The following is a 25,265-nucleotide window of genomic DNA, read 5'->3' on the forward strand; positions in this document are numbered from 1 at the left end:
CTTTCTGCTATGAAATTTTCAAAGTAAAGATGCCCTTTTTTTTTTTTTTTTTAGTCTCTGTTTAGGTGGAAATGGCAATTGTCCAACACTGGGAGCTCACTCAGTCTCATAGACCAATCACCCAGATCTCTGTTTCCCTAGAGCATCTGTCAGGCCTTTGGAGCAGGGACGTTCAGAACCAGAGTCCTTTGTGCACGCTTCAGACACTCCATCACCTTTCACTCAGTGACTTCTGATGAACCTGGTTTGTACTCAGGAAAGCTGTAAAATGACACGACCAAAGACTCCACTTTTCCATGTGAATGGAAAGCAGGCAGAAGGGTGATATGCTTTGTCACAAACCAGGTTTACTGGGAAGACAGCTGAATACACCAGATTAGTATCTTTTGATGAGATTTGGATTCATGGGTAGTCCATGTTAGCTGAATGTGCCTGTATGTTTAAGTTTATATTTATACCAGCTTTAGCTGACTCTCTTGGCAGCAGGATTTAGTTAGGTTTAGTGCAATTGCATCAAACACACGCACCAGCTCAGACAGCAACCTGTATAAATCAAGGTAAGACGGAGTGCATTCAAGATGGTAAAACATCAAAAATTAAGCTGCATGGATTGATTGCAGTAGGGAGAAAATTGAGGGAAGATGTGCTTAATTCAGACATGGAATTTCCTTCTCTGGCCTGAAGGGGTTTTTTTATTCATTTGATGTTTAGGTTCCTTCTTTTGCAAATATGGGTTTCCTATTGTCCTGAAAAAGACTCCGACAAAAAAAAGACAAAGAATTTTCACTTACCTTGTTCCATCATTTCCAGAAGGCCTTTCTTAATGAGTTCATCCCGACCTTGTCGTGCTGTCATCTTCTTCTCCAGCACTGCACAAAGCAATAGCATAACACCAGTTAACAGTAGAGTATTTGTGTAATGGAGTGAGAAAGATGCAGTGTGGAAATTCCCTCTAGTCTCAGCTGCTGTGTGTGTGGAAAGAGCTGCAAGGATTTTGTTTTGGGGAGCATGGACTGGTCAGCCTATTTGTGCCTTTTACTTTGCTAAAGAGCTGTAAAATCACCCGCATGTAGAGTGGAGATTAATGATCTAACTCACTGTCTGATCACACTGAGTGCAGAGTATTGGGGATATTAGAGCCTTCCTGCTGGTTTAATATGGTGTGTTGGAGCTGCTTCAGGAAGCAGTGACCCTCCCCAGGATATCTGGGCAAGTGGAGGAATTGCACCATCTTACCTTAGGAAAAGGCAAGTTTGTCTCTTTGCTGGTCTCCTGAGACAGCCCTGGAGACTAGAGAGAGCACGCAGTGCTGTGTGCTGGGCTCCTTCACCGCAGAGACAGCTGCTTGAGGGAAGGCATTCTGCACGCTGTAGCTCCCTCCTGTCACTTTTCATAATGTTACTGTGACCTACATAATCTTCACCCCAAATAAGAGGGGTGATGATACTTGGGGCCATAAATGTAGCCTGTTCTGGAGAAGGGGCAGCCCCTGAAAAGCAGTCGGTGTCGAGGCTTGTGCTTGACTCTTGTATTTTGAACGTTTTTTTTCTAAATGCACTATGCTGTATTATACAGGAAGCCAGGCTATATGGCCTATTTCTAGCCTTAAACGTTCTTCTGTAACATGCTGACATCTCTGAATAAGGTGTAGATCAGGTCACCATTAACATTTCCCATGTTAGCAAATTTCACCCACCCTAAGCTTTGCTCTCTGCAGCATCACTTTCTTTTTCTCATCCTACCTGCAGAAGTCTGCTTTAGCTTCTCGTTTTTCTTTTTCCGCCACTTCCATGGTTTGAAGATCCTGCCCAGTGTTGCCAGTTTGCTGTTCCTCCTCACTGGTGGAGTTCGAATCCCTGAGACCAAGTATTCAGAACGCATTGCAGGGGACTGCTCCATCTCATCTGAGAGGGGAAGAGAGGAAAGCCAGCTGTTAGACAAAAAGCTTCAGCATGGACTTGAAAAGGGGAGGCACGTGGAGGTTCACCAGCTAACAAGCAATCAGTCTAGTCACCCAGATAAGCAATGTAAGACCTTGAAAGAAAGTCTCTGCACCACTGAAGCCAGCAGCCAGGCTGAGCCAGAGAGGTGTTCAACCTCACTGTGTCAGCCCGGTTACTTCTCTTGACTGTGGTCTTGCACAGTACCTGTCTGGATGCCAAATATTCAGTATCTGCATCGCTGCTGCCCCCCATGGATTAATCAGGGCTATTAGGCCCATGGGGAGAGGGATGTGCTGAATTTGTACACTCATTGCTCTCCTACTCCTGGCCATGCCTGTTACGCTCCCTCCCAAGGGTGTGTAGAACTGCATTACAGCCTTCTGAAACGTGGAGAGCTGAGAGCTCCCAATAGCTTTAATAGGAGCAGTAGAAATTTAACACATCTGTAAGTCTGGCCCATGCGGCCTCCAGTTAATCACATAAATGTAACGTTCATTTAGAAAAATTTAGACCGTTATGAAAAGCTGAGAGGAAGTATGAGAAAGCTCAGGTCCCTTCTGAATTCTTGGCTTCCAGCTCTGTTCTCACACCACAGGATATTGCTGCCTTTTAAAACAAGTCTTTTCGCATAAGCTGACACAGAACACACTGACTTGTGTGAGCTAATGCAAATCTTTTCTATAAGAACAGTTTGTTTGATATGTGCTATCTAAGTAAAATCTTAGAACTACTAAGCAAATTTATTCCTTGAGGAGGCTGAGGGGAAAATTCATCCCCCTTTGTCCAGCCAAGCCACAGGAATTCAGAGATAGTGTTTCAGCTGGAAAAGCAATTTAGGTATTTTTAATTTTTTGTCTTGAAAATACACTGTAAGTTTTGCTTATAGAGTTACACAAAACAATACCCACTGACTATTCACAGTCGTGTGCCAGCCAGTACCATAGAAGCAAGCAGCACAGTTCCATAAATGGGGTTATTGATGTCTTCACTGAGATTTTTATTGGAGTACCAAGACAGTGATTGTTAAAAGAGAAGCTGCCATCAGTCATCAGACACGTTACATGAATAAAAACTGAATGACGATTTGTATTTTTTTTTTCAACAATCAGTTATGATTTAAACGAGTAATGTGGAGCACTGAACATATGCACATTTCCAAGTAATTTCTCTCTGGAACAACAGTATTTATCATAAGTAGCCTTGTGACTGCAAGATAAAAACTATGCAGCATCTTCTAGGCCTTGTTTTTAAGTTAAGAGGGTGAAAATGCTTAAATGACATCATGGAGGAGCGTATTTCCAAGTAAACAGGAAACAATTCTTGAAGATTATTAAACACAGCAGTGGAATGAACATGTTCCTCCTCTTCCATTTAGTTTTGAAAATACTGGTTACAGAGATGAATCATTCAGTGAAAACTTGGCCACGTGAACTATCAGAACACAGAAAAGACCGTAACAATCCTCCCCCCACCCCTCCCCTCATTGTGTGTGCCCAGTGAATTTCTCTATGTGCTGAATTTAGAGCATCTTTTGTCTCATTCATCAGTTTATCTTGGCGTTTAACTTAGAAGAGGTTTAAAGCGTACATAAAAATATTCTTTTGCCTTTGAAAGAATGGTGTCTGCCCAAGGTGACATTTCTGATTGACAGTTTGGAGATCAGTGTGAAGTTGAGAGCAGGAACTAGCCATGAGCCCAGCACAGGAGGAGGACAGCAGCCTACAGACCTCAGCTGGAGTGCCAAGATATCATGCCCCTTTCCTAACTGCATTTTCAAAAATGAGCAGTATCGCAGAAATAACTTTGAAGAAGTAGAGCTACTCCTGATTACAGAGATGGCAATGAGAATGGAAAACGGCAGAGCAGCTCTGCTATTAATTCGCCGTTGCGATTACTTTAGAGCTGTAATAGGAGCCTCAGAAATATCATTTGGCCACTTCTTGAGACATCCCTTGAGTGGGAATGGAAATGTTTGCAAAATTACCTCATCTCAAAAGAGCTGTAGATCAGACTGTAAATCAGACCCTCATCCCTGGAAGCTCCAGTGGAGTAGGACAGCCTCAGCTCAGCCATCCTGGTCCTTGCCTGTGAGACTGCACTGCTGCTCAAACACTTCCTACCATTCCAGGAATTTCTCAAGCATGTAAGTGAAGATTAAATAAGAAGCTGATTTAAAGCAGTACCTTGGCAAGTTACTGATCATGCTGCATTTCATTCAGGATGTAGGTGTCTGCAAAGTGGTTTAGGCATCATCCACATGTTTTGTTCAACACTGGTCGCATGAGATCATTTTACTTTTTTTGCCAGGTAGCAGGGGATGTAGAGAGAACCAGGAAGTCGTTCAAACCCAAACCTGTGGGTTTATTATCCCTGATATTCCACTAAGAAAGAGAATGGGGAGATATTGCAAATGCACTAAGGATTCCCTAAGTGCCCTGTAGTGTCAAGTGCTTCTGTAGTTACTACCAGCCCTGTCAGCTGGGTTTCTTCCATCCCATTCTGCCCTCTTGGTTATGCAAATGTAACCATTTTATGCCTTCGTCTTTGGTTGCAGATGAAATACCAATAGAAATCAAATGTCAAAAAAGAAATAGTAGCTAAAACAAAAGTTCCGGTGGAGGTTTTTGTGGGCTTTTAAGTTTATTAATGCTTCTCATATGGTACAGACGGTTCTTAAGCAAATAGTTTTATCACCTGGTACGTTCTCACCATATGCAGTTCCTACACTGTGCATTTGAAGAGATGGACACAAATAAAAATAGATAAGAGACACAGTAAGACAGATGTCCTGAAGTCATAAATAACAAGGAAATGGTCTCACTGGCAATAAGAATCACAAGAAAGTCCTTGGAGCTCCTTACTTCCAGTCAGTTCATTTTTTCTTGGTTGTGGGTTGGCTGCTTGGGAGATAAGAAGTTGACAGCACAAAAAGCAGTTCCCACGAAGGCGTGCCTAAATATCAGCCAGATCCTGCAGCCAGCAAGCTGCCAAGATTTGCCAACCCTCAACCACTCTGTGAAATATTCAGCACATTTTTTTAATTTGCAGTCAATATTTTAATTACGCTAACTGTTCTGTGGAATAATGCGGTTATTTCTTGCAGAGCCTGATGGCCTGGGACCAGGCCATGCAATTACAGAGAGGAAGTCTGCAAAATATAAACAGCTAAGAGCCAAATCAAGACTCTCCAAATCAGCAGGGAGAAATAAGCACAGTTTAACTGGCTGTGTAATGTAATAGGATGAGGGACAGTCATTGTACAGAGTCAAGCAAGCACAAGCTTTAGCCACAGCACAGCAGCCAAACCCTACCCAAGACAGGGAGGGCAGGGTCTGCTTGGCCATCGCTGCTGAGACAGACCAATTGGTCTCACCGTGTCCCACAAGGAGACAGTCATCAGCGTTGCAGGGCCAGAGGGTTTTGCTCTGACTCAAGCTTGTTGGCTGTTTATATCAAATTACTTTCAAGTCCTTGCTGTACCTTATTGAGGGCAAAGGCTTCTGTGTTGGAGCTCCACATCCACAACAAACTCTTCATACATCATACAGTTGTTGTCTGCTCTGTGTGTGTCAAAGGCGTGGAAATGAGTGTGGCTGGGCTCCTGCTGATGAAGCTGGGCAAGTGCTTCTTACAGTGCAAGCTGGGGTAGTTTCTAGAGCTTCTATCGGTGCTCAAGAATGTGAACGGCTTGATGTCTGAGACATCCCAAATCGGATGAGGTGAGTGGTTCTGACCTGACGGGTATTGCTCTGCAGTACTGCTCTGAGCTGCAGAGTAAACCAGGCAACAGAGAAGGGAGCAAACAATAATATTCATTACATTTGGCTGCAGGGTCTGATCCCGCAGAAAGTCTAAGCATCTGCAGCTTCTGTTTACACCAGCAGCAGTTGTGAACAGTGTTTCTGAAAAATGCTCCACTGCATTCTTCTTCAAATACTGTGGCGACACAGATTACTCTTCTCTTCAGTCCTTTCTCTGTGGGAATTGTGTGCAGATCGTGAGGTTTCTCTGCCCACAGAAGCTCTCCCATTTACAGATGTCAAGTCCTGACTCTACCCCATCCAGCCTCTCACAGAAGTGGGGCAGGTTCTCTGAGAGTACTGTGAAGTTTGTGTCCTGGATGTGTGATGGAAGAGTGCCCTGTGCCTGCACTGGGCAGAGTGTGGCCTTCGCTGGTGCAGAGAGTGGCTTCTGTGCTGAGATGATCACGACTGAGTGATGAGACTGTTGTGAAATTAAACATGGGGTTCAGTCAGTTGGGTCTATCTTCTCGGCACCTCCATGAGGAGGCAGAGAGTCTGTAGTTGGCTGCCTGGGTTGCTGATGATAGCAACTGCAGACTGCACTCCACAGGCTGATGTATGGCAGTTGGGAACAGCAGGAACACAGAGCTGAGTTACACTGACCTTGCCACAGAGAGAGGCTGTAAGAGCCACGGCATCCCTCTCGTGAATACACAATTGCAGCAAGAAGTTTGTGGGAAGATGAAGGATGCTGAATTTTAATGTGCTGGGAATTCTGGTAACTTAAATTCATGGTAATGGAAGTTATGTCTTGCTAAATCCTCTGTATGCACCGACAGGAGAAGGACCACTGAAAAATCTGCAACCTGCAGGCAGTTTAAAAATAACACAGCAGACAAGAGCTGCAGGCAAATTTGTAAGGCAGGCGTGCTCTGTTTTCTGATGAATCAGTTTGTAATGCAGCTCTGCATGTTTTCCCCTTTGCTGTCATTGCATCTGTCTTTGCAACTCAGATACAGAGTTAAAAAAGGAATAAAGGTCCACTCAAGAGGGTAGAGATGGTGGGAGGAATCAAAATGACCTTTTTGACTTTTAGGATAGAGGTGCCGTTACCACTACTGACTTTCAGTGCTGCCTAGAATTTGGGAAAGAGAATTAGCAGCAGGAACAACATCCCTTTTCCTTAGTTTAGCATCCTAAAAGAGAAAGAACTGGTCACAATGATTGAGCCTGCAGGACAGGGGCAAATTATTTGTGTCTAGGAGCCTTTGAACACTTCTGTTATGTTCCAGAGGAGCCGGATTCAAACTGAAGAGCCTTTTTTTTTTTTTTCCTTTTTGCACTAGCTAGATGTTTCCTGTGATGGAGCTCTTCCTTGTTCTAAAAATGTTTTCCGTCACCTGCATTTCTGCAGACATACTCTCTTTCTTGAATCTAGGAAAGAAAACTGCAGTGGAGTGTTCCAGTTTGAACCTTCCATTTCACTTTTTTGAACATACAGGATTTCAATTTTTCCAGTTTTGAATGACAACTAGAAATTAAAATTACAAATGAGAAAACAGCTTTTGATGAACCTGAAATTCATTTAATATTTGAAGGACTTTGTTTTTGAAGCTGTAAATGGCTCAATATTGTTTTGGGTTGCTTTGGAAAAAATTTATGCAGGATTTTTTGTACAACAGAAAACCTAGTTCCTGTTTGGTTATTTAGAAAAGGCAAGATACCTGTAGTACATTATTGAATGCCATCATAAGCTGATTTTGGAGGCACAACTGCCGACATGACATAGCTTGTTCCTCTGACACATCATATTTGTTACAGCAGAAAACTGTCAGAAAAAAGAAGGAAAAACTATAGGACTGAGGTGCAAATTCAGGCATTTACCTATCCAAATTTTTAGGTTTTGTATGATCAACAGTGTAGGTAAAAACAGTCTGAATTCTTATCTCTCTGTTCTCAAAACTGTAATCCTTTATGTTCATGATTTCCCGCCTTGGATTTCATCTCCCCCAGTAGTTTAATCTCCTAAGGAAGCAGATGGACAGTGGGCCAGGTTCATCCGCATGATAACTACGACATTCGTTGAGTTACCTTGGGGGGAAAATCTGGCACAGTGTATTTGTGCGGACTTCAGACTCATGGAGATAGGTGAAGGCAGGGTAAAAATACTGAGGTAAATGGCAGGATGGCAAAGGGAATTAGAACCCTCTACGAGGACCACACCCAAACCAGCTCCGGGTTCAGCTTCCTCTGAGCACAGGCTGTTCCTGGGCTGTATCACCTTTCTTTTAGCCAGTGATAGGAATCCTGATGAGGTTTTTATCCTTTCCTGCATGAAAATGCAAGTTACTGTGCTCTCCTTTCTACCTGTCATGTGGTCTCCAGACTCGGAGCTTCCATTCTCCTCTCATACTCAACTGTTTGCCATGTATCCTTGTTCTGTAATTTCCACTGCTCTTTAGTATGTTAAATTATGATTTAACATTTTTCTTTAATTGAAGGAGGAAAAAAAACCCCAAAACATAATTCGTGGGTGGTAAGAAGGAGCTGTGCTTGCCAGGGAAGTTTATTTTCATTCTGTCATGCTGAGCCTCCCTTCAAAGTATTTGAATTTTAAAACCAGCTTTAGCTGAAATGAATGGGGAAACAGATTATACTTATCAAAGGAAAGAGAGCAGGGAAGTGGCAACTCCAGCTAAATCTCTCAGATAAAAATATGCTTTATATGCTTGAGATTTGTGATTTCTTCCAGAAAATGTTCCTTTGGGAAGTTGACATATCACGTAACAGCATTACTGCCATACGAGCCAAGGTGCAAAGAAATTAATCGGGAACCTTTTATGCTTTGGGATCATTGTGTCAAGAACCAATAGCACTTCCTGTGATTTACAATGCACGGTGTGACATTAGCAATTCATTAACAACAGAAGTTTGTCAGTGTTTGCGTAAAGGAAACCACAACATGCATTACCTGGATAAGGAAGAACTAGATAACAGTAAGAAAATGAGACTAATGGAAGATTGCTGAATAATCACAGTTAGTTCAGTTTCCCAAGCCCGTACAGTATCTTCTTTTGAGGGGAAGCTAGAGAGCTTGTGCCTCTCAGCCACTGAGCGCTCGCCCAGGCAGCAGACAGAGCAGCATCTCCTGAGATTCACAAAACCCCTCTTCAGATAAAGCCAAACGAGCGCTGCCTCTGCAGAGGGCCCGGAGCCACACTGTGCGCCAAGCCTTGTCCTCACCCACGTTACCAATTCCCGGGATGGGGCAGTTTCCCCAGGCCTCCTAGAGAGACGCTGTTCTGCAGGACACGGGGAGGCCAAGCCCGGGGAGCCCAGGAATGGCTTAAGTTAGGCTTTCCTTGCGCTCGTGGTGGTAAAGCTGTTGTCTGCACTGCAGGACCAGTGTTTCATCACCTGCAGCTGTTTAATTAGCTGTAGCTTTGCTGCAAACCTGTTGAAAGGATGTTTTTTATAGCTTCCTCAGGGAGTCTGCAGGCTGAAACACACCCTGTGCTGTCTCCAAGAGGCACCTTCAAATCTGTTTCACTGCAGCTTATCCCTGATAGCAGTTGCACTTAGAGGGACATGTAGCACCCAGGGAGGTCATGGGTGTGAGACCACCCGGCCAACAGGGAACTCTGCATTGATTTTTCTGGGATTCACACCCCACAATTGACCTGTTAGATTTTCTTCTGTTTACGTGAGACTGTGTCTGCCAGACATACAGTAGCTCTCACTGTACGTCCATCCCACACTTGTCTGTTAGAGGAGTAATCAAATCCTCACGTCCTATGCACATTTATGCCTTTGTAATTTAATGCATCGTTTCCTTCTTCCCTCAAATGCACCAAAGCTCTCTGTTAGTGCTCTGTCACTGTTCAATGGCACTACTGCAGACAGAAAATATTCTTTCTGCTCTGTGAAACACAAGAGCATCTGCCTTTGGTTTTTTTTTTTTTTCGCTCCTGCTGCTTTGCACTTTCACTTTCCTTACAGTTGTTGGCAACAAATCCACCTTAGCCAACAGTCTCTGGTGCATATTCCAGGCCTGCTATAAAAAATGGAACAGAGATTTGGAAAAAGAAATGCTTAGACAGTAAAAATATGACATAAGCCAGAACAGCTACAGAGAAATGTAGATAGAAAACAAGCAGTGACTGAATTCAACTTTTGTCTAAAGTTTATGCATCCAGTTTGGCTCCCTATAAAACTGTTACAAAGCTGCCAGTGATTTCTATGAAACTCTCCTCAGGAGGTCACATCACCCGAATGAATGGATAAATACTTTCTAGAGATGCCTTGGCCTGCTGCACATAACGTTCAGTAAATACAAGGCACGTGTAGGACGTATTTTGAGGGGAGCATTGTTTTTAAAGATACACTTACCCCACTGTCTACTGGTCTTTTCCAAAAAGGCAATTAGTCTAAATACTCAGCAGCCTTCAAAAGACAAGGTACCACAAACCCTCCGTTGTCCTCAGCATCCTTGAAAAGACACACATGTATGTGATACACACAGAGCAGAGTCCCCATGGGCAGTGGCACTTCTCACCTGTTCAATCTTGCATTAAAGTTACATTATCTGCTCCTCGCCATGGCATTATCTCAAGGCTCAGTTCAGGGCTTTAAAGGGCTGATCTAACAAAATCACAACATGTTTAACTATAGACAACTGAGTATCATTTAAAATTAATGAGTTCTTGGGAGCTCCATACTCTAAAAATTAAGATTCTGGCTAGCAATCTTTAAAGTGCAAATAGAGCAATATGCCTTCTAAAATGAAATTCTTTACTGGTTGAGGGCCAAACGAAATAATTGCTTATCAAATTTACTGTAGTGATTGTGTCTGACTGTCTGAAACAACACCACAATCAATTTCTAAGATTGTTTCTAATATGTTTCTAATGAACATATATAAAGCCCCAAATATATAAAGCTGTTTTCTCTGCAGCTCTTGGCATGACTTCATTCCAGGTTGTTTTTCGTCTGTATTATAGGAGCTAGGAAAAACAAGCTGCTGAGTTGTAATCCCTGCCCTGAGTAAGAAATAGAAGAATGGAGAGACAATGTCCCACATGGTAACAACAAAACGAGAATTTGGCAGGAGAACAGCCATCTCTGTCCATTAACTCTGTGTCACCCAGCAGCAGAGCAGGGAGAACCGCTATGAGAGTAGCTGCAGTTCCTTTTGCTGATATGATATATTGGCTGTGTCCACATTAGCAAGTAATGCAGCCTATTAGAAGAGGGTCTGCGGTGCTGGGGACCCAACATCTTCTGGTGTGAATTTGTTAAGTAGTGTGATGCTGTGGCTCTAACTTGACAGAGAATGAGCTCTTTCCTTACCCAGTGCAAAGGAAACAAGACTCTTCTTTAAAAGAGAAAGGCCAACCAAACAAAACAACCATCCTTCCAAAAATGAACTAAGAATTCCTGTATTTGCTTTCCAGAATGATAAAGACCACTATTTTTCTTACTAAATCACGACATTCAAAAGCCCCTGAACACACACACACACATGCAAATTCCCAAGAGCTGTTGGTACCGAAAGTCACTAACTTTTCATCAAGATTTTGGCTCTTAAATTTTTAGTAAAGTAAAAAAACCCTTGTGTTGTGGTTTAGCCCGTATTACAGCTTATCTGAAATGTCCATACACTGCCCTTGGCTGTTAAATATATACCTATGTCCAGAATGGCACACATCTTCCTAGAGCCCTCCAGCAAGACATTTAAACATCAATGAATTGCTATGCATAAATTAACAAGCTAGATATAATGAGAAATTCAAACATGCTAGAATGATGTTGTGGTTTTGACAGAAAAAGCAAAATTACTCTAATGCACAGATGGACGAGTTTCTTTTAGCTTGTTCTTGCCTAGTTTTATATTGCACTGAATTTAGTGGCGAAAGGGCTTTGCATTTGACCAGAGTTCTACTGGTTTCACTAATTGGAGCGAATCTTTATGGAGTTCGGTGTAAGAACTGAGGTTTGGGGTTTTGTTTTGTTTTTTTATTTAAACTTCATAAAACATTTTTTCCACATAACCTATTCAGTTGTTGCTAAAAACAAGTCACAAAATGCATCGTGATAATTTCTTGAAATGGTTACATTTGAAAGAAGAGGAGAAATGTCTTAAATGGCATTTTAGTGTTCATGTTCAAGGAGAAACTTTGTGGGCTAGTTAGGGTGTACTGCTCACAGCAGCTGCAAAGGTCACGTAATAAACCTCACTAAGATGTTTGCAGGGGGTTACTATCTCTAGGAAGTTTGATGTTTAATGTCTACGGTGCTTATACCATATTGGAAAGAACTACCTTAAACCAAAACAAATGGAGGAGGAAGGAGTTCATGTACAGACATATTCAAAGTAGGAACAGAGAAAGCCAGGACCTCAGCTAAATAACTGCTGAGAAATGGCTTTTTTGATATTCGAAACCTCTGCTAGCAGCATTTGCATTTAAAATTCTACAGCAGCATTGGTAAAGGTTCCCCACATCTGCCTTGGAGTGCCTGGACGGTTTCCATAAGTGTCACCACGTGACTAATGCGTGGGGCATTGCCCCGCTCACCCTGGGTCAGCCTGCAGCTGAAACAGGACAGGCTGTAGCAACCCTGAGGTGCACAAGATTTTCCTAGTAACAAATATTCCTGTGGCTTTGTCAAGGCGGCTTAGTAGTCAGGGCCAGCATGGTGGATTGGAGCAGCTTAAATCTGCCTCGGTATGACAAACCCTCTCTGTACCAGGTTTCACATATGTACAGAAGCTGCTGACCAAAATCCTGTTCTGCATATTTTGCCTGAACAGGTAAGATTGCCCCGGTTCACAGTTACAGACTTAATGTACAATGTAATGGTGTAAAAAAAAAAGAAAAAAATTGTTGAGATGCTCTGATACTGAGAAGCGTCTGGGGAGCACATGATTACACTTCCATTCTGCTGGTCAGTGCTTATGCAAAAGAACAAAGAATAACTGTTTTCAGAGTTAAAAGCACAACAAGAGGCTCTGTCTTTGTACAGACAAGTTCTCTTAATTTTATTGGCAGCAGGTTTAGAATTCACATGGTTCTTTTAAGGCACAATCTCAGGTAGTTCTTTGGTCTCTAGTTCTCGACCTTCATCTGGGCAATGTTTCTGAGAAGGAATGATCTAACGAATGTTTTTGTAACATTTGCCTTTCATCAGCAAGAATGCTTGGACTTTTTTTACCTCCTCTCTCTCTCTCTTTTTTTAATTTTTTTTTTATTATTTTTTTATACAGAAAGGATAACCAGATCTGTGGCAAAGCTTTCATTTTAAAACCACCACAGAATATGAATGGAATTTCTGTTTCAATGCATGATGTTTTTATTAAACAAGGAAATAATAGTCTTGTTCATGTCAACCATATCCAGGCCTTGTTTTTCTAAGTCTCACAAAGCCCACATAGCATGGAAGGAAAACCAGCATGGAATATTTTTACCCTGTCTGACCTAAATTTATGTATTTTTTAGTTCTTCCAAGAGAAAGAAAAGTGGAATAACTACTCCCTCTTCTCAGTTTCTTTTCAGCTTTCATGTTTTAACTGTGTTCACAGCTGCTTGCATGAGTCATGGAGAGCTGGAAACAAGACCCCCACACAAGATTATACTAACTGCTTCCTCATGAGAAAGCCTATGTGTTTTGGGGGGTATACCACCAAAAACCCACAAAAATCTCCTGGAAGCTTCTTAGTGCCAGAAACCTACAGGGGAGCTAATAGAGGAAGTGACATGATCTTAGCTGCAAAAACTGATTACTTAAGAGGGTAATGAAAAGCAAGATATTTAAACATCTCCAGTTCACTCTGTCTTGAAACTTGTGCCTCTGTTCTTCAGCATTTTCAGAGTTTTCAAACTGCTGTTGACTTTGTGGATTGTTTTTTGTAATGATGGTATTGAATTTCACTGGTCTAGGCATAATTTGGATTTGATCCTGTCATGTTCCAAGAAACTGAAATCCACAGGCTTTTATGAGAACTGGGCGGGTGTGCAGGGCTTGCCACACTGATCCACGCTGTTTCAAGCTGACATGTCCATCACTGCCTGTTCCTTCCTGTACATTGTATGTTATACCCAAACTAAATCTCTGTTTGAAACTACCTATAATATTATATTTAGAAACAGTGGGGGAAGCTCATGACAGAACACCATTCTGAAATCCCATAACATTGTTTAGAATAAGCCAGGTCCCTCCTACTTTAGCTCGTGTCTAGACTGAGCAGAGCATATCAATCCAGGTCAAGGATCTTGTGCAGTAAGAGAGGAGAAAGAAAGGAAGGTCAACTTACTCAAGCATAAGCCAAATTCATTGGCAGGTCAAATAGATTCATATAGCAAACATAATAGTAAAGAAATGTTATGAAACACATTAGCAGAGGTTATTGGTATCAAATGTTCCTGTCAGCTCTACTGCGTTTATAGGCGTGTGTCATCATGCCTTATACTACCCTGTTTCAGTCGTGTTAGCTTGAGCTTATCTGCCTCTAACATAGAGCTTCAGTCCTAACTCCTGAACGTAAGGTCAGATGAGGAGTTTGTCACACTGAAATTACATCTCCCCATCAGAGACTATTCCCTTTCTCACTGGGCTGCCGTCCTTCTTCTCTACACACATTCTGCTTTGACACCCAACTCAGGGTTCTGCTATCATTTCACCATTTGTACAGATCTGGCTACTTATCCCACAGCCAGCCGTCTCTTCCTGCTCAGCACAGTTTACGCATCCTCTGGACAATAACAGTCTGTCTTTAATCAAGACTGTGCAGGAAAAGCCTTTCTTCTCAGAGAAAGCTTTTAGACGTTATGAGCATTCCGGATTCGTTTACCACATTGGGTAATGAAGCAGAGCTGAAAATACCATATGTTCCTTTGACATTGCCCATTCATTACAATAAATGACTGAAAATTCTGTGACTGCAGAACAAAACATGTTTTATGTTTTTGCTTTTAAGTGAAGCTGTGTATAAAGCTCTTTGCCATTTGGAATATCCTCTTAGTGTTTTACATAAGAGGATAACAAAGTTTATTTGGAAAAGGCAGAGAAGCCTAGGGCTTGTTTTCCTCTCATTTTCTTAAATGAATGGGGAGAGATCTTAGAATGTGAGAGCGTGGAATTGTAACTGGCCAGATTTTCTCTGTTATGAGAAAACACAGTGCGGAAGTTTGTTCAGCCTGTCCTTCAGAGCATCACCTCTTATGGGCAATTCACTGCACCAGATAAGCAGAAGCCCTTTCAATCATCTTCAAGCCTTCTATGCAGTCTGTGTAAGTCTGTTTCAACAACTGAGATGAGATTATCAAAGCATGAGAAAGAACTGCCACAAAGGACCAGATTGTTCGAAGATGTTTATTTTAAGCCATTTCACATAGTCTCATTCACCATTTTTGATTTTGAACTCAGAGAAAGAGAGAGAAATTATTTTCTCTAGTAATTAAAACTCTGAGGATGGACACTCTTGCCAGCACAATAAAAGAACTTAAAACATTTTTAAAAGATTTTTAAAAAAACCTATAAAAAACTCAACCAATTTCTTCCCTTTCAAGTGCTGAAATGATCTGATGCTATTAATAGAAGATTCTTCCTCTGTGGAAAATTTATTCTTCTATTTAAAGCTACTGGGGAAAAGCTTGAAAGAATAAAAAATTATGATTCTGATATCTGACTAATGGTATAGCCTTTGGATGATGAGTTCAGATAGTAACTCTAAAATAAATACGTTTATTTGGAAATAAGGCGGAGGGAAATGGAAACAAGCTATTTGTAAAATGTACAATAAAGCATTTTGCTAGAAATTTCCAGGTAACCCAAACAAGCCAGAGTGCTTAAGTGCCACGGCAGCATTGGTACAGTTATGAGCTCTAAAACAGAGAGCTAGGAAGCACTGTCAGTTAGCAGGGTGCTGGGCGGAAGGAGTTATCTACTTCCATGATCTACGCAAGGGCATTGGATTAGATACAGCAGCTCCGGTTCCCTAACACAGCTTCCCTTCCACATGGTAGATAAACCTTTAGAAGACACCATGAAGAAGCAGACCTTGGTTTACAAAGTCTTGGGCTGGTATCCAATAAAGCTAGTTGTAGGGCATTTAGTATGAGATTGAAACTATCATGGTCCCAACGATACAAAGTGCAGATCCAGTAGAAATTCATTCTGCCTTCTCAAACGTGTACAAAAAATGTTGATCAATCAACTTTGTTCCTTCAAGCTTTTTGCTGGATTCGGTACCATTTGTCTGTGCCACTCGCACTTCATACCGTATCAAGCATTGCCGTTTTCCCACAATTGGCATCAATCTGGCACAAAAGCATGGAGCTGGCATAAGCTCTGTATTGCAGCTCTGGCTGATTTGACAGAAGTATGATCACTTGCCCATGCCTGATCTGGATGAAACCTGCACTGCTGTTAAAAGCAGTTGTGCACAGATCTGGTGCACAGATCAGTCTGTCATGATGGCAAGAGCCTGCCAGTGCCAGAAGGTGATGTGAAACTAGCGGAACGTCTCTGCCTGCTGCTCCAGCACAGAGGTCTGGGTGTAAGAAGCAAAACGAGACATCACATGGTGGGTCTAACCTCTGTACGGATCATTTCTGTTCCATAACCTCAACTTTCAACAGTGGCTACAGGCTACACGAACAGCAAGGAGAGTATTTTTGTCGGGCAGGAGCCTATGCTGTGCAGCTGCATGCAGCCAGGCAGCAGGGTGATGCAGAACAGCTCCATTTCCCGAGCAGAACAAAATCAAGGAGTCTGCTGGTAATACGGATTTGGTTATAAAATAGCTACTTCTCATGTGGGTCAGAGTGAGAGAGGGTTTAGGAGCTTGGTTTTAGGGTGGCATAGTCAGCATCAGAGATCAGATAAATCCAATGAAGGTGCCTCAGAGATGTGTCCTTACAGAACCCAGGGCAAAGTGTGACTAGCCTAGCTCTGCGTTTTCATACCAGTTCTCAGTAACGCACCTAATTCATCCCAGAAACATGGATGATGACTTTCAAAGTAAACAAGATGCGGCACAAGTTAGAAGTTAAATTCTGGCATCTATTACAGTGCTGTCTTGAATGTTCATATCTACAATGCCTGAGTGCCTAAATGCGCAGTGAAAGGACTGTGAACAGACTTGACCTGCAGTTCCTCTTTAAGAGTTCTTTAGCTCTCTTCACCTCTCCTGGTATTTTTTTTCCTTGACTTTTTTCCCCCCTCATTTTTGAGTTTCCTCTTTCTTTCTTGCTCCCCCCACCCCACCCCGAGTTGGCACAAGGCAAGGGGAGAAGGGCAGCGTTGTTTAGTATTTAGTCAACATTAATAATGAAAAGCTTTGACAGTTAAGCATCTCCCAAGCCGAAAATGGTAAAAGCAGTTGAAAAAAAGCAAGGTTCCTGTTTCAAACTGCAAACTTTTCTTATTTGTTGAAAATGTTCCAATGTGGCTGCAGGGTACACTGAGCCTGCCTAAAGGCATGTTTTGACCATTTAGGAAGGAAAACAACTCTTTTCCTCAACGATGCACTTTGGCATTCAGCAAATACATTTTACCACGGCAGCTGTAAAGCCACTTAAGACACACAAACTCTTCAGTAAAGTGGTCCTCGGCATCTGGTTCTATAAACTAACTTGGATACTCCATCAAAAATCATAAACCCCCCACATGAAATAGCTTATTATCATGTATTAGTAGTATGTTCTCCAGTTGTTATGTTAATGTGACAGCTGTGTCTTATGTAATACTTCTTGGTAATAGACGCAAGCGCCTTACAAAGGAGGAAAGCTAAAACACCGTGTGTAGCGTGATCTGTCTCAGGCTGGAGCAGTGCTGGAAAGACAACCCACAGCTCTGAACGTTGGTCCAGCACTCTGCCTTTCAGCTTCTTTAGCCAGATGCTGCAGCCCAGCAACTTCCGACTGCAGCCGGAGGCAGTTTCAAAGAGTTGCCCAGTGGCATGGGCTATCTTATCTTGCTATGAACACGGAAGAACTCAGAAGCTGTGAGGTCAGTGCTATCTGGACTGAGTGCAAGCTCAAGGGGCACAGATGGATAATGTTCCTGGGGTTTTTTTAAAACAGACCTGAATGATGTGTAGATTGAGTGCACTGACAGTCAGAGAAGAATATTTTCAGTGATTGTCGTGTGCAGCTCTGCACGGCATATGGGCACATTCCGACCTAGTTCGATATATAGTTGCCACAGCTGTACATATGAATCATATACCGGCTGTATCCTTGGCCAGTTCTGACTACGTACATGTAACCGCTTGGTTACACAAGCAAACCCAAGGATTGCCAATATACGCCTTTTTGCAGACTCATTTCAACTGTCTTTAACCTTGAGCCCTTAGATTCAATGCAAACAGAAGGACGACTTCACAGTTCTCACAAGTTGCAGAATGAGACCTTGCCATGCAAGCGTAATTTCTTGCCATGATTTTTCTCAAAATAGATTAATCTTAATGGAAAATGAGAGCAGAGGCTAATGAGGGTTGAGGCACAGATGGGATGGCACCAGTAGCTACTTCATACAAACACAGCAAAGTAATAGTTTCTAACATGACATTTAATAAAATCAAGCCCTACTGGGATGCACAGCTTCAGGGGAATTTATTTTGAAGTCAGATATGATGCTGCCTGGCTGACTTCAGTGAAATACATGACACATGGTCTATCTCATCTCGCCTTCTTCAATTTAATCACACTTTTAATGAGCAGAAACATAAAAACTAAGCAGTTCCTTTCTCCTCTACAGTAATACTAGGGTTTTTTCTACGCTGTGTACTTTGAATAACCAGAGTTCCTCTTTAGACTGCTGTTCAATATTTCATTCAAAGAACTTCACAAGCATCTTCCTAAACACCGTTTGGAAGCTTCAGCAATGGTCATTTGTTACAGAGAAGCACTGCAAATTTCCTGGGATTTTCTCCCCAGTCAAGCAGGTCTTTGTCTTTCAGAGCAGGGGGAACGGCTGTTTCTTGGTTTGCTTCTAAATCCAGCTCCATTCCCAACCGAGATAAAAGTGAGAGCTGCATAGACCAGAATACGGTTGCACTGTGGGTAGTTTATATATTAGCCCCTCGTTTACGGATCGTTCCTAAAGTCTCAGTGTTGCTCAGGGACGTGTTGCCTTCTATAATGAATTCCGAATAGTGAGTGATGGACTACTTTGAAAAAACAAGTATCTCAGTGGGAAAAGCATCAAGTTGTGTTTTAGTAGTTATAGAAAGACAGATATATGTTTGCATCTTGATAGGTGTGCAAATAACAGCAACTGGCACTCATGCGGGAAGCTGCCATGCTATTGTGTGCTTGGAAGAAAATAATACAGCTTGTCTTTTGGTGTAAATCGTCTTCTGAATAACCACAGAAGTGTGTAAAAACAGTGAACAGTCTGTACGAAGGAAGGCCAAACCCGATTTCTTCACCTCAAATTCTTTAAAATTGTGAGTCAGAGATCCAGAATCACAAGGTTGATTGATTGACTGATGGGTTGACTCTGGGTTTTATTTTGCCTTCAAGGACTCTCTAGACTAATGGCTGCCTCCTCAGCCCAAAAGATTAAAAAAACTACCAGCTTTTTACATGAAAGCTGAAGATTCCTTGCAACATCCCAATTCCAGAATTTTCTAATCCCAAATTCCATGACACGATACTAGTTGACAGCTCTGCAGATCCAAAGGATTTTTGTCTGTACCATCAGTTCATTAGAGACAGCAAAAGCTAGAGCTGGAGAAAATATTCTGGATAAAATTTCCCAGTGACACTTTTGAGTTGAAGAGTATCCTTACCCTCCCCACCAAAAAAAAGCTCTGATTAGAGCTTTTGTTATGAAACTTTTTGTTTCAACTTCCTTCAACTTATCAAAGTATGAAATGCCGAACATTTCCTTCAAATGGAATTTTTTTCCAAATACTTTTTCAGAACTGCCGGCATAGTAAAATACTAGTTATTTGCACAGCTCCAAGGATCTCTGGATTTGCGGGTTGTTGCAGTTACTGTCTCATTTTATTCATTATAACTGGGTTTCACCGTGCTAATCTCTCTGGAGTATGGCGTTTCTCGCCTTCCAGATGATTGGTAAATGCTGTATTGAAGGGGAATTATCACTTGTCTTCCATCTTCCGAGAGGAATAAGGAAAGCTGAAAAGGTTGTCATTACCTGGGGTTATGGGAGAGCTGAGAGGGTCCTGCTGTGACGCTGTCTACAGCTGACTTGCGGTGGCAGTGCAGGTGTAACGTGGCAGGTGGAGTCTACAAGGGGCACTGTGCCCGTGCCACACGGACAGAGCCCTGCCTAGGTGCTGTGGCGCTTGGTGGTCATGCCGAGACTGAGATCTACTTTTAGAGAAAAAAAAATAGTCCTGCAAAAATAACATTACGGACTGACAGCTGAGTTTTCTGTGAGTGACAGAGCTTATTTCTTCTTGAAGAACATTGATGGATTTTGCAAATAGACAGTAGAGATTAATTGATTTTCTGGCCCACGAGGTTATTCAGAAGAGCTTGGTAAAGTGAGTCATAAAGGCTCAATAGCCCATGGTTTAATTTAAGTAACACCACTTCTAAGAAAATCTCAATATTTGCTGGGGAGGGAGGGAGGGAGGGAGGTGAACTTGCTGTAGAAAGAACTAAAGAATAGGGAGGGATGGGGGAAGGAAATCTGAAGGAGATTGGTGCACAAAATCTGGAGAAAGGCAGCACCAGCAGCCTCAGGGGGTGATGGGATGGCAGTGACCCATGCTGCACATTTGAATCCTTTCCTTTGTTATAGTTGTAAAGGAATGCGTGGCTGCAAAGTTATAAATAAATAGATTGACCAGAAGCAGAAGGTTGAGAGGGGCCTGTCTGCATTAAATATTACAAGTATCTGTCAGATCAGTCACACGTGGCGTTTTCCTCTTCGACCACTGTGCAACAGACGAGGCCGAGCGTTTATGTACAATTAACAAGTCATGGAATATTTACACCAATCTGAGCTTTCATCAGATCAAGCTTCTACCATTTCATTACATTACTTTTGAAATTGTTTCTGATTTTTATATTGTAGGCTTATATATTCCCTGAAATACATCCCTCTGCATATGTGGAGCATGAAAAATTAATTCCATTAACAGGTATTCTTTAAGTAGGTCTCCAGAGTCCTGCGAGCCTGAATTATGCTGCATTTTCCAGTATCTTTTTAATTTTGCATGTTCTAGATAAAAAACAGTTTCCTTTAAAAATCGTTGCCCTTTTCTCTGTAATGGTGACAAGAGGAGAAGAGGATATTGAAAAGTTCCTCATCAGCATAAATAAATTAAAATCCCCACTTCACAGAAGCCAAGAGGAATGAAGCTGCTATTAAATGTTTTAAGAGGAAGCTAGAGGCAGAAATGACCAAAATGAAGATCCCCAATCTAAATATATTAGAAACTCTCTTCACATTTGTATTTTTAAATGTCAGATGATCTATTAAAACTGAAACAGCTTTGAAGGTAATGTGGCTGGAGAAGGGATTGTGATACGGTGTATTTAAATAATGGGAAATCACGTTTTCAGCTCGCCTCTATTCGCAGGTTAAAATTCAGCTTTCTGGTAATAAGGCCAGGCTTATTTTTTTATCACAACTGTCTCTACTCAGGCGCCTCCTCCCTTTGTCATCTCTTTCTACACTTGCCTGGTGCAGGGATTTCAAAGGTTTGCAAAAACTTCACAGCAGTATTCCTGTCTCATCCAGGAAGGGAGATCTATGTACGCTATTCATAAACTCATGCAGTTCTATTTGCTGCATAATAGCAAATTCTTGTTTAGTTCGGTATTTTTGTTTTTTCATTATCTGGCTTGCATGCACAGTTGTCATAACTGTGCTCCCGGGGTAGATCCACAGCTGTATATCGGAACTGGACTGAGGCAGCAGCTGGCACAGCTTCACCGTTAATCTGGAGCTGCGTTAGTACATTACGAACAGCCTTGGTAGGAATAACAAAGCATCACGTGCACCTATGTGGCAGAACGGAGAGCAAGACTTGCTCTGCCCTGGCGCCGTTAGGAGCTGAGGGACACTGAGAGCCCAGGGCAAACGCAAAGAGGTGCCTCCAGGAGCTGCTGTGGCACAAGGAACATGGATTCCCTTCCCAGAGCTTAGTGGTTTTGCGTTGCATAAGAGGCAGAAAGGATGTGGTAAAACTGCCCCTGCCCTTTCAGCCTCTTCTCATCCCAGGGAGTGCCAGCAGTGGAGCTGCCCTGACCGCATGGCTTAGCGGTGCCAGTGGGGAAATAGCTAGTTAGTGTGGGGAATGGCTATGGCGAAGGGTCCCCAGGCAGCACGACTATCCAACGGGCACTGCTGCAAGGCAGAGAGGTCTTGTGGGAAGACACATCTCTAACGCAGGCAGCTGAAGTCACGAGTGTGCACCAGGGACCTGTGTAGGCTGCACTGCCCAGCTCGCTTCTCCTGCTGGGTAGCGTCAGGCTGTTCTCAGCAGACGAGCAGAGCCTCCCCTTGGGCTTTCAGTCTACTCACATTTATGGTTCATGATTTTATTAGGAGATTAACAGTCTTGTCTTTGCTGGATGCTGTTATACTATCAGGTTTGTCCTGTTCCTTCAGCTTTTGATAAGCAAAAGCTCTCTCACAAAGTTCATCCTTTTTCCAGTGCCTTCTGGGCTGGAAGCTGCTCTCTGTGTGATGGTCTCCAACAACAGCTTGCAGCAGCCTTACCCAGCTTGGGCTGCCTGCCGACCAGGGGAAATGATTCTAACTCCTCACTCACACTTCCCTTACTTGTCGCTTCAGAGATGCATTAGTTATTTGTAATGACATGTGGCAACATGGCTGCTAAATGCTTAGCAAAAATAATTGCGGTGTTGCTATGACTGAGAGTCGTTCATGGTAGAACTAGTTTTGGTGGATATATCAAGAAAAAATGTTGCTAAGGGGCAGATCGCTTGTTTTTCAGTAAATGCTTATCAGCAAAGGCTGATTATTCTTCTAAGATACCCAAAGTTGCCAGTTCAGGATTCTACCCCAAGTTTTATGACATTTGCTCTTCCCTGAGGGGTTTTTTTCAGACAATTATCCATAATTGGATGCTGTTTACATTTGTCTCACTTTTCATATTTTTTCACATTTCTCACTTTTCTCACTGGTGTGCACGGGCCACGTTATCCCAAACCTGGGAGTACTGCTGATGTTTTTAGTGCAGGTCTGCCACTGACTTGCCTGGAGGCCTTGAGCAACCTGTTTCCTCCCTCTGGGTTTCATCTATCCCCTTTGAGTAAAAATGATACAAGTAATTTAGTTTACTGTGAAAGGAATGACTATCATTTGCCATGTCCGTTGCATTCTTAAGGTAATGGACGGGCTTCTGTTTAGTAGAGAGGATGTTCCCGGCAGTTCCTTTGGCAGGAGGGTGCCTTCCCTCTGACCGGAGCTATTCAGTGCCACTTTAGCCAAAGAGCAATCTGATGGCTTTAGAGTCATCCAGTGCTAGTAAGAGGGAAACAAGGTGATGCTGTTCTCCTTGTCTGGGCAAACTTTACATTTTGAATGCTGACCTTTTCCCTACGGTATCTCCTTAGCTTTTCCATCACCTTTCATGGTATTTTAGGACAGCTCTATCCTGCGTTTCAAACATAGCATGTTTTATCAATTTGTAGGCATCTTGCTTTTTGCACTCTATGTTAGGATTTCCTTTTTTATCTAATTGCTTTGTAGACCTTTTTCTAGAAATTAAGTATCTGTACAATGGATGCACTGGGTCTTCTATGCTCCCACAATTGTATTTTGGTTGTTACCCACTTAAACCCTTCTGAACTGAGTCCTGAGTACCACTCAAGATGCAACTGAGAATGGTATCTTTTCTTGTGGGTTCTAAGATGAAGCAGTCATTTACTGTGTCCAAAATTATTTATTCCCATGTCTTGATCTGAAAAGGCAGGGATCCAGGCTGTGTGAGGAGAGTTAAAATCTCCTGCCATTGATACTTGTTTGTAATTTACAGCTTTCCCTTAAAATTTCAGCTCCTGAAGTCTTGCAAGATTTTTCATTGAAAACTGAAATTTCCAGTGTCACATTTATGTCTGTTGTATCCACTTGACATATTTTTTCACAGAGATGGTTATGCAAATATTAACAACCACTGTAAACAAGAACAAACCACACAGGAGAAACGCCTCCTTAACCTGGTCCCTGAAGAGCCATTTGGAACAAACGGCTCTGTGCATAATACAGTTTTTCCTAATTAGCATCTCTGGCAATAAGCCACTTGGGTATATTTGATATGCTTTTATCTTAAGATTGAATTTGCATTTGCTGCTAGGTAGCGCTGACATCTTCATTCTTGTTTTAGATCTCTGTCATAACATGATGTGTGATCACTACTCGCAGCAAACCAGTCCCTGTTTGTATACAGCTCAGTGATGGCCTCTATGATCATGCCAAATAAGGAGTATTTTTTTTCCAACTTGTCTCTTAGAATTCAATATTATTGTTGTATAAGTTTCAGGGTAGATACAAGCTGTAAAAAACACCCCAGAAAATAATCGATATAAAAGAGTGTCTTTCTGAAGAGATAGCAATTTAAATATTGAAACAAAGGGAGAGATTTACAAGACAGACTGAGGGACAATTTTAATTATTTTTCCAAAGTTTTGAGGTACTGGCTATAGAACAGATCATTTTCTTAGTCCAGTATTCTAACCACAAAACTTTTTCCTACCAGAGAACTACGCACTTTAAAAAATAAATTGTTACAACTCTTACAAAATCAGTTGATCTATTACTGATTATATCAACTGAAGATCTGCCACAAGACTTGCAGTAAAAAATAAGTAAAAAGCTGTACATCAAATGAGCTTTCACAGATGTTAGAATTACATAGCAACAGGATTTCTTGTCCCATTGAAGATTCCATAATTTTCAAAATCTTTCTGTTAAAATAGAACCTTATTTTTTCTATTCTTGGAAGTAATGACAGAATTTTTCCAGGTCAGTGTAGGAACTGTTGTCTAAATCGAATCAGTCATTCATCTAATCCAGTTAAAGCTTTTTCACTATTAGTTTCCTTGCCAGCTCCTTTAGTGAAAAGTGAGTCTTTATTCTGAAGTGCAAAAGAGGATGGAAAATGTCATACCATGGCAAGGCCACCTCTCATAGACATCGTTTTCAGAGATGGGAAGTAGAAAAGGCCAACTGCAGGACTAAGGTAGAGCGACTGCTACAAACCACAGAGCAGTCTAACTCGGTTCACCACGTGGGCCTCTGGGATTTTCACACCTCATGTGTGTAATCGGATTTCAGATTATGTCCATCCATTCATTAAGAAAACATTTCTATTTCCCCAGGTTAGTAGATGTTTTTCCTCCAGACTGCTTTGTGCTCCACTTTACCACAAGAGCCTGTTAGTGTTTAGGTCAAAACCACAAAACAGGAAAACACCGGTGCAAAATTGGAAATATTTTACCCGCTCTCAGCAGAGATTTGTCACCTCTAACACCACAAGCACAGCGAGGAAAAGTGTTCCAACCGCCCAGGTCTGAAGCTGTATTGAGCAGCTGTCTCCATGTCAAGACCACGCAGAGGTAAATACCAT

General features: G+C 42.1%; 1 protein-coding gene across 1 annotated transcript in view; it reads right to left on the minus strand.

The window, feature by feature from the left end:
• PHACTR3 (phosphatase and actin regulator 3) overlaps positions 1–1,923 on the minus strand; it is a 23,445-nt gene extending 21,522 nt beyond the window's left edge. Inside the window, exons 1-2 of the mRNA XM_010141797.1 lie at positions 1,743–1,923; positions 792–869 (exon numbers count right to left, since the gene is read on the minus strand). Coding sequence (XP_010140099.1) covers positions 792–869; positions 1,743–1,899 — 235 coding nt within the window. The 5' untranslated portion in view covers positions 1,900–1,923. The remainder of the gene's footprint in view (positions 1–791; positions 870–1,742) is intronic.
• Positions 1,924–25,265: the final 23,342 nt, after the last annotated feature.

Source organism: Buceros rhinoceros, unplaced genomic scaffold (assembly GCF_000710305.1).
Source record: "Buceros rhinoceros silvestris isolate BGI_N320 unplaced genomic scaffold, ASM71030v1 scaffold3328, whole genome shotgun sequence".
Classification (NCBI taxonomy): Eukaryota; Metazoa; Chordata; class Aves; order Bucerotiformes; family Bucerotidae; genus Buceros; species Buceros rhinoceros.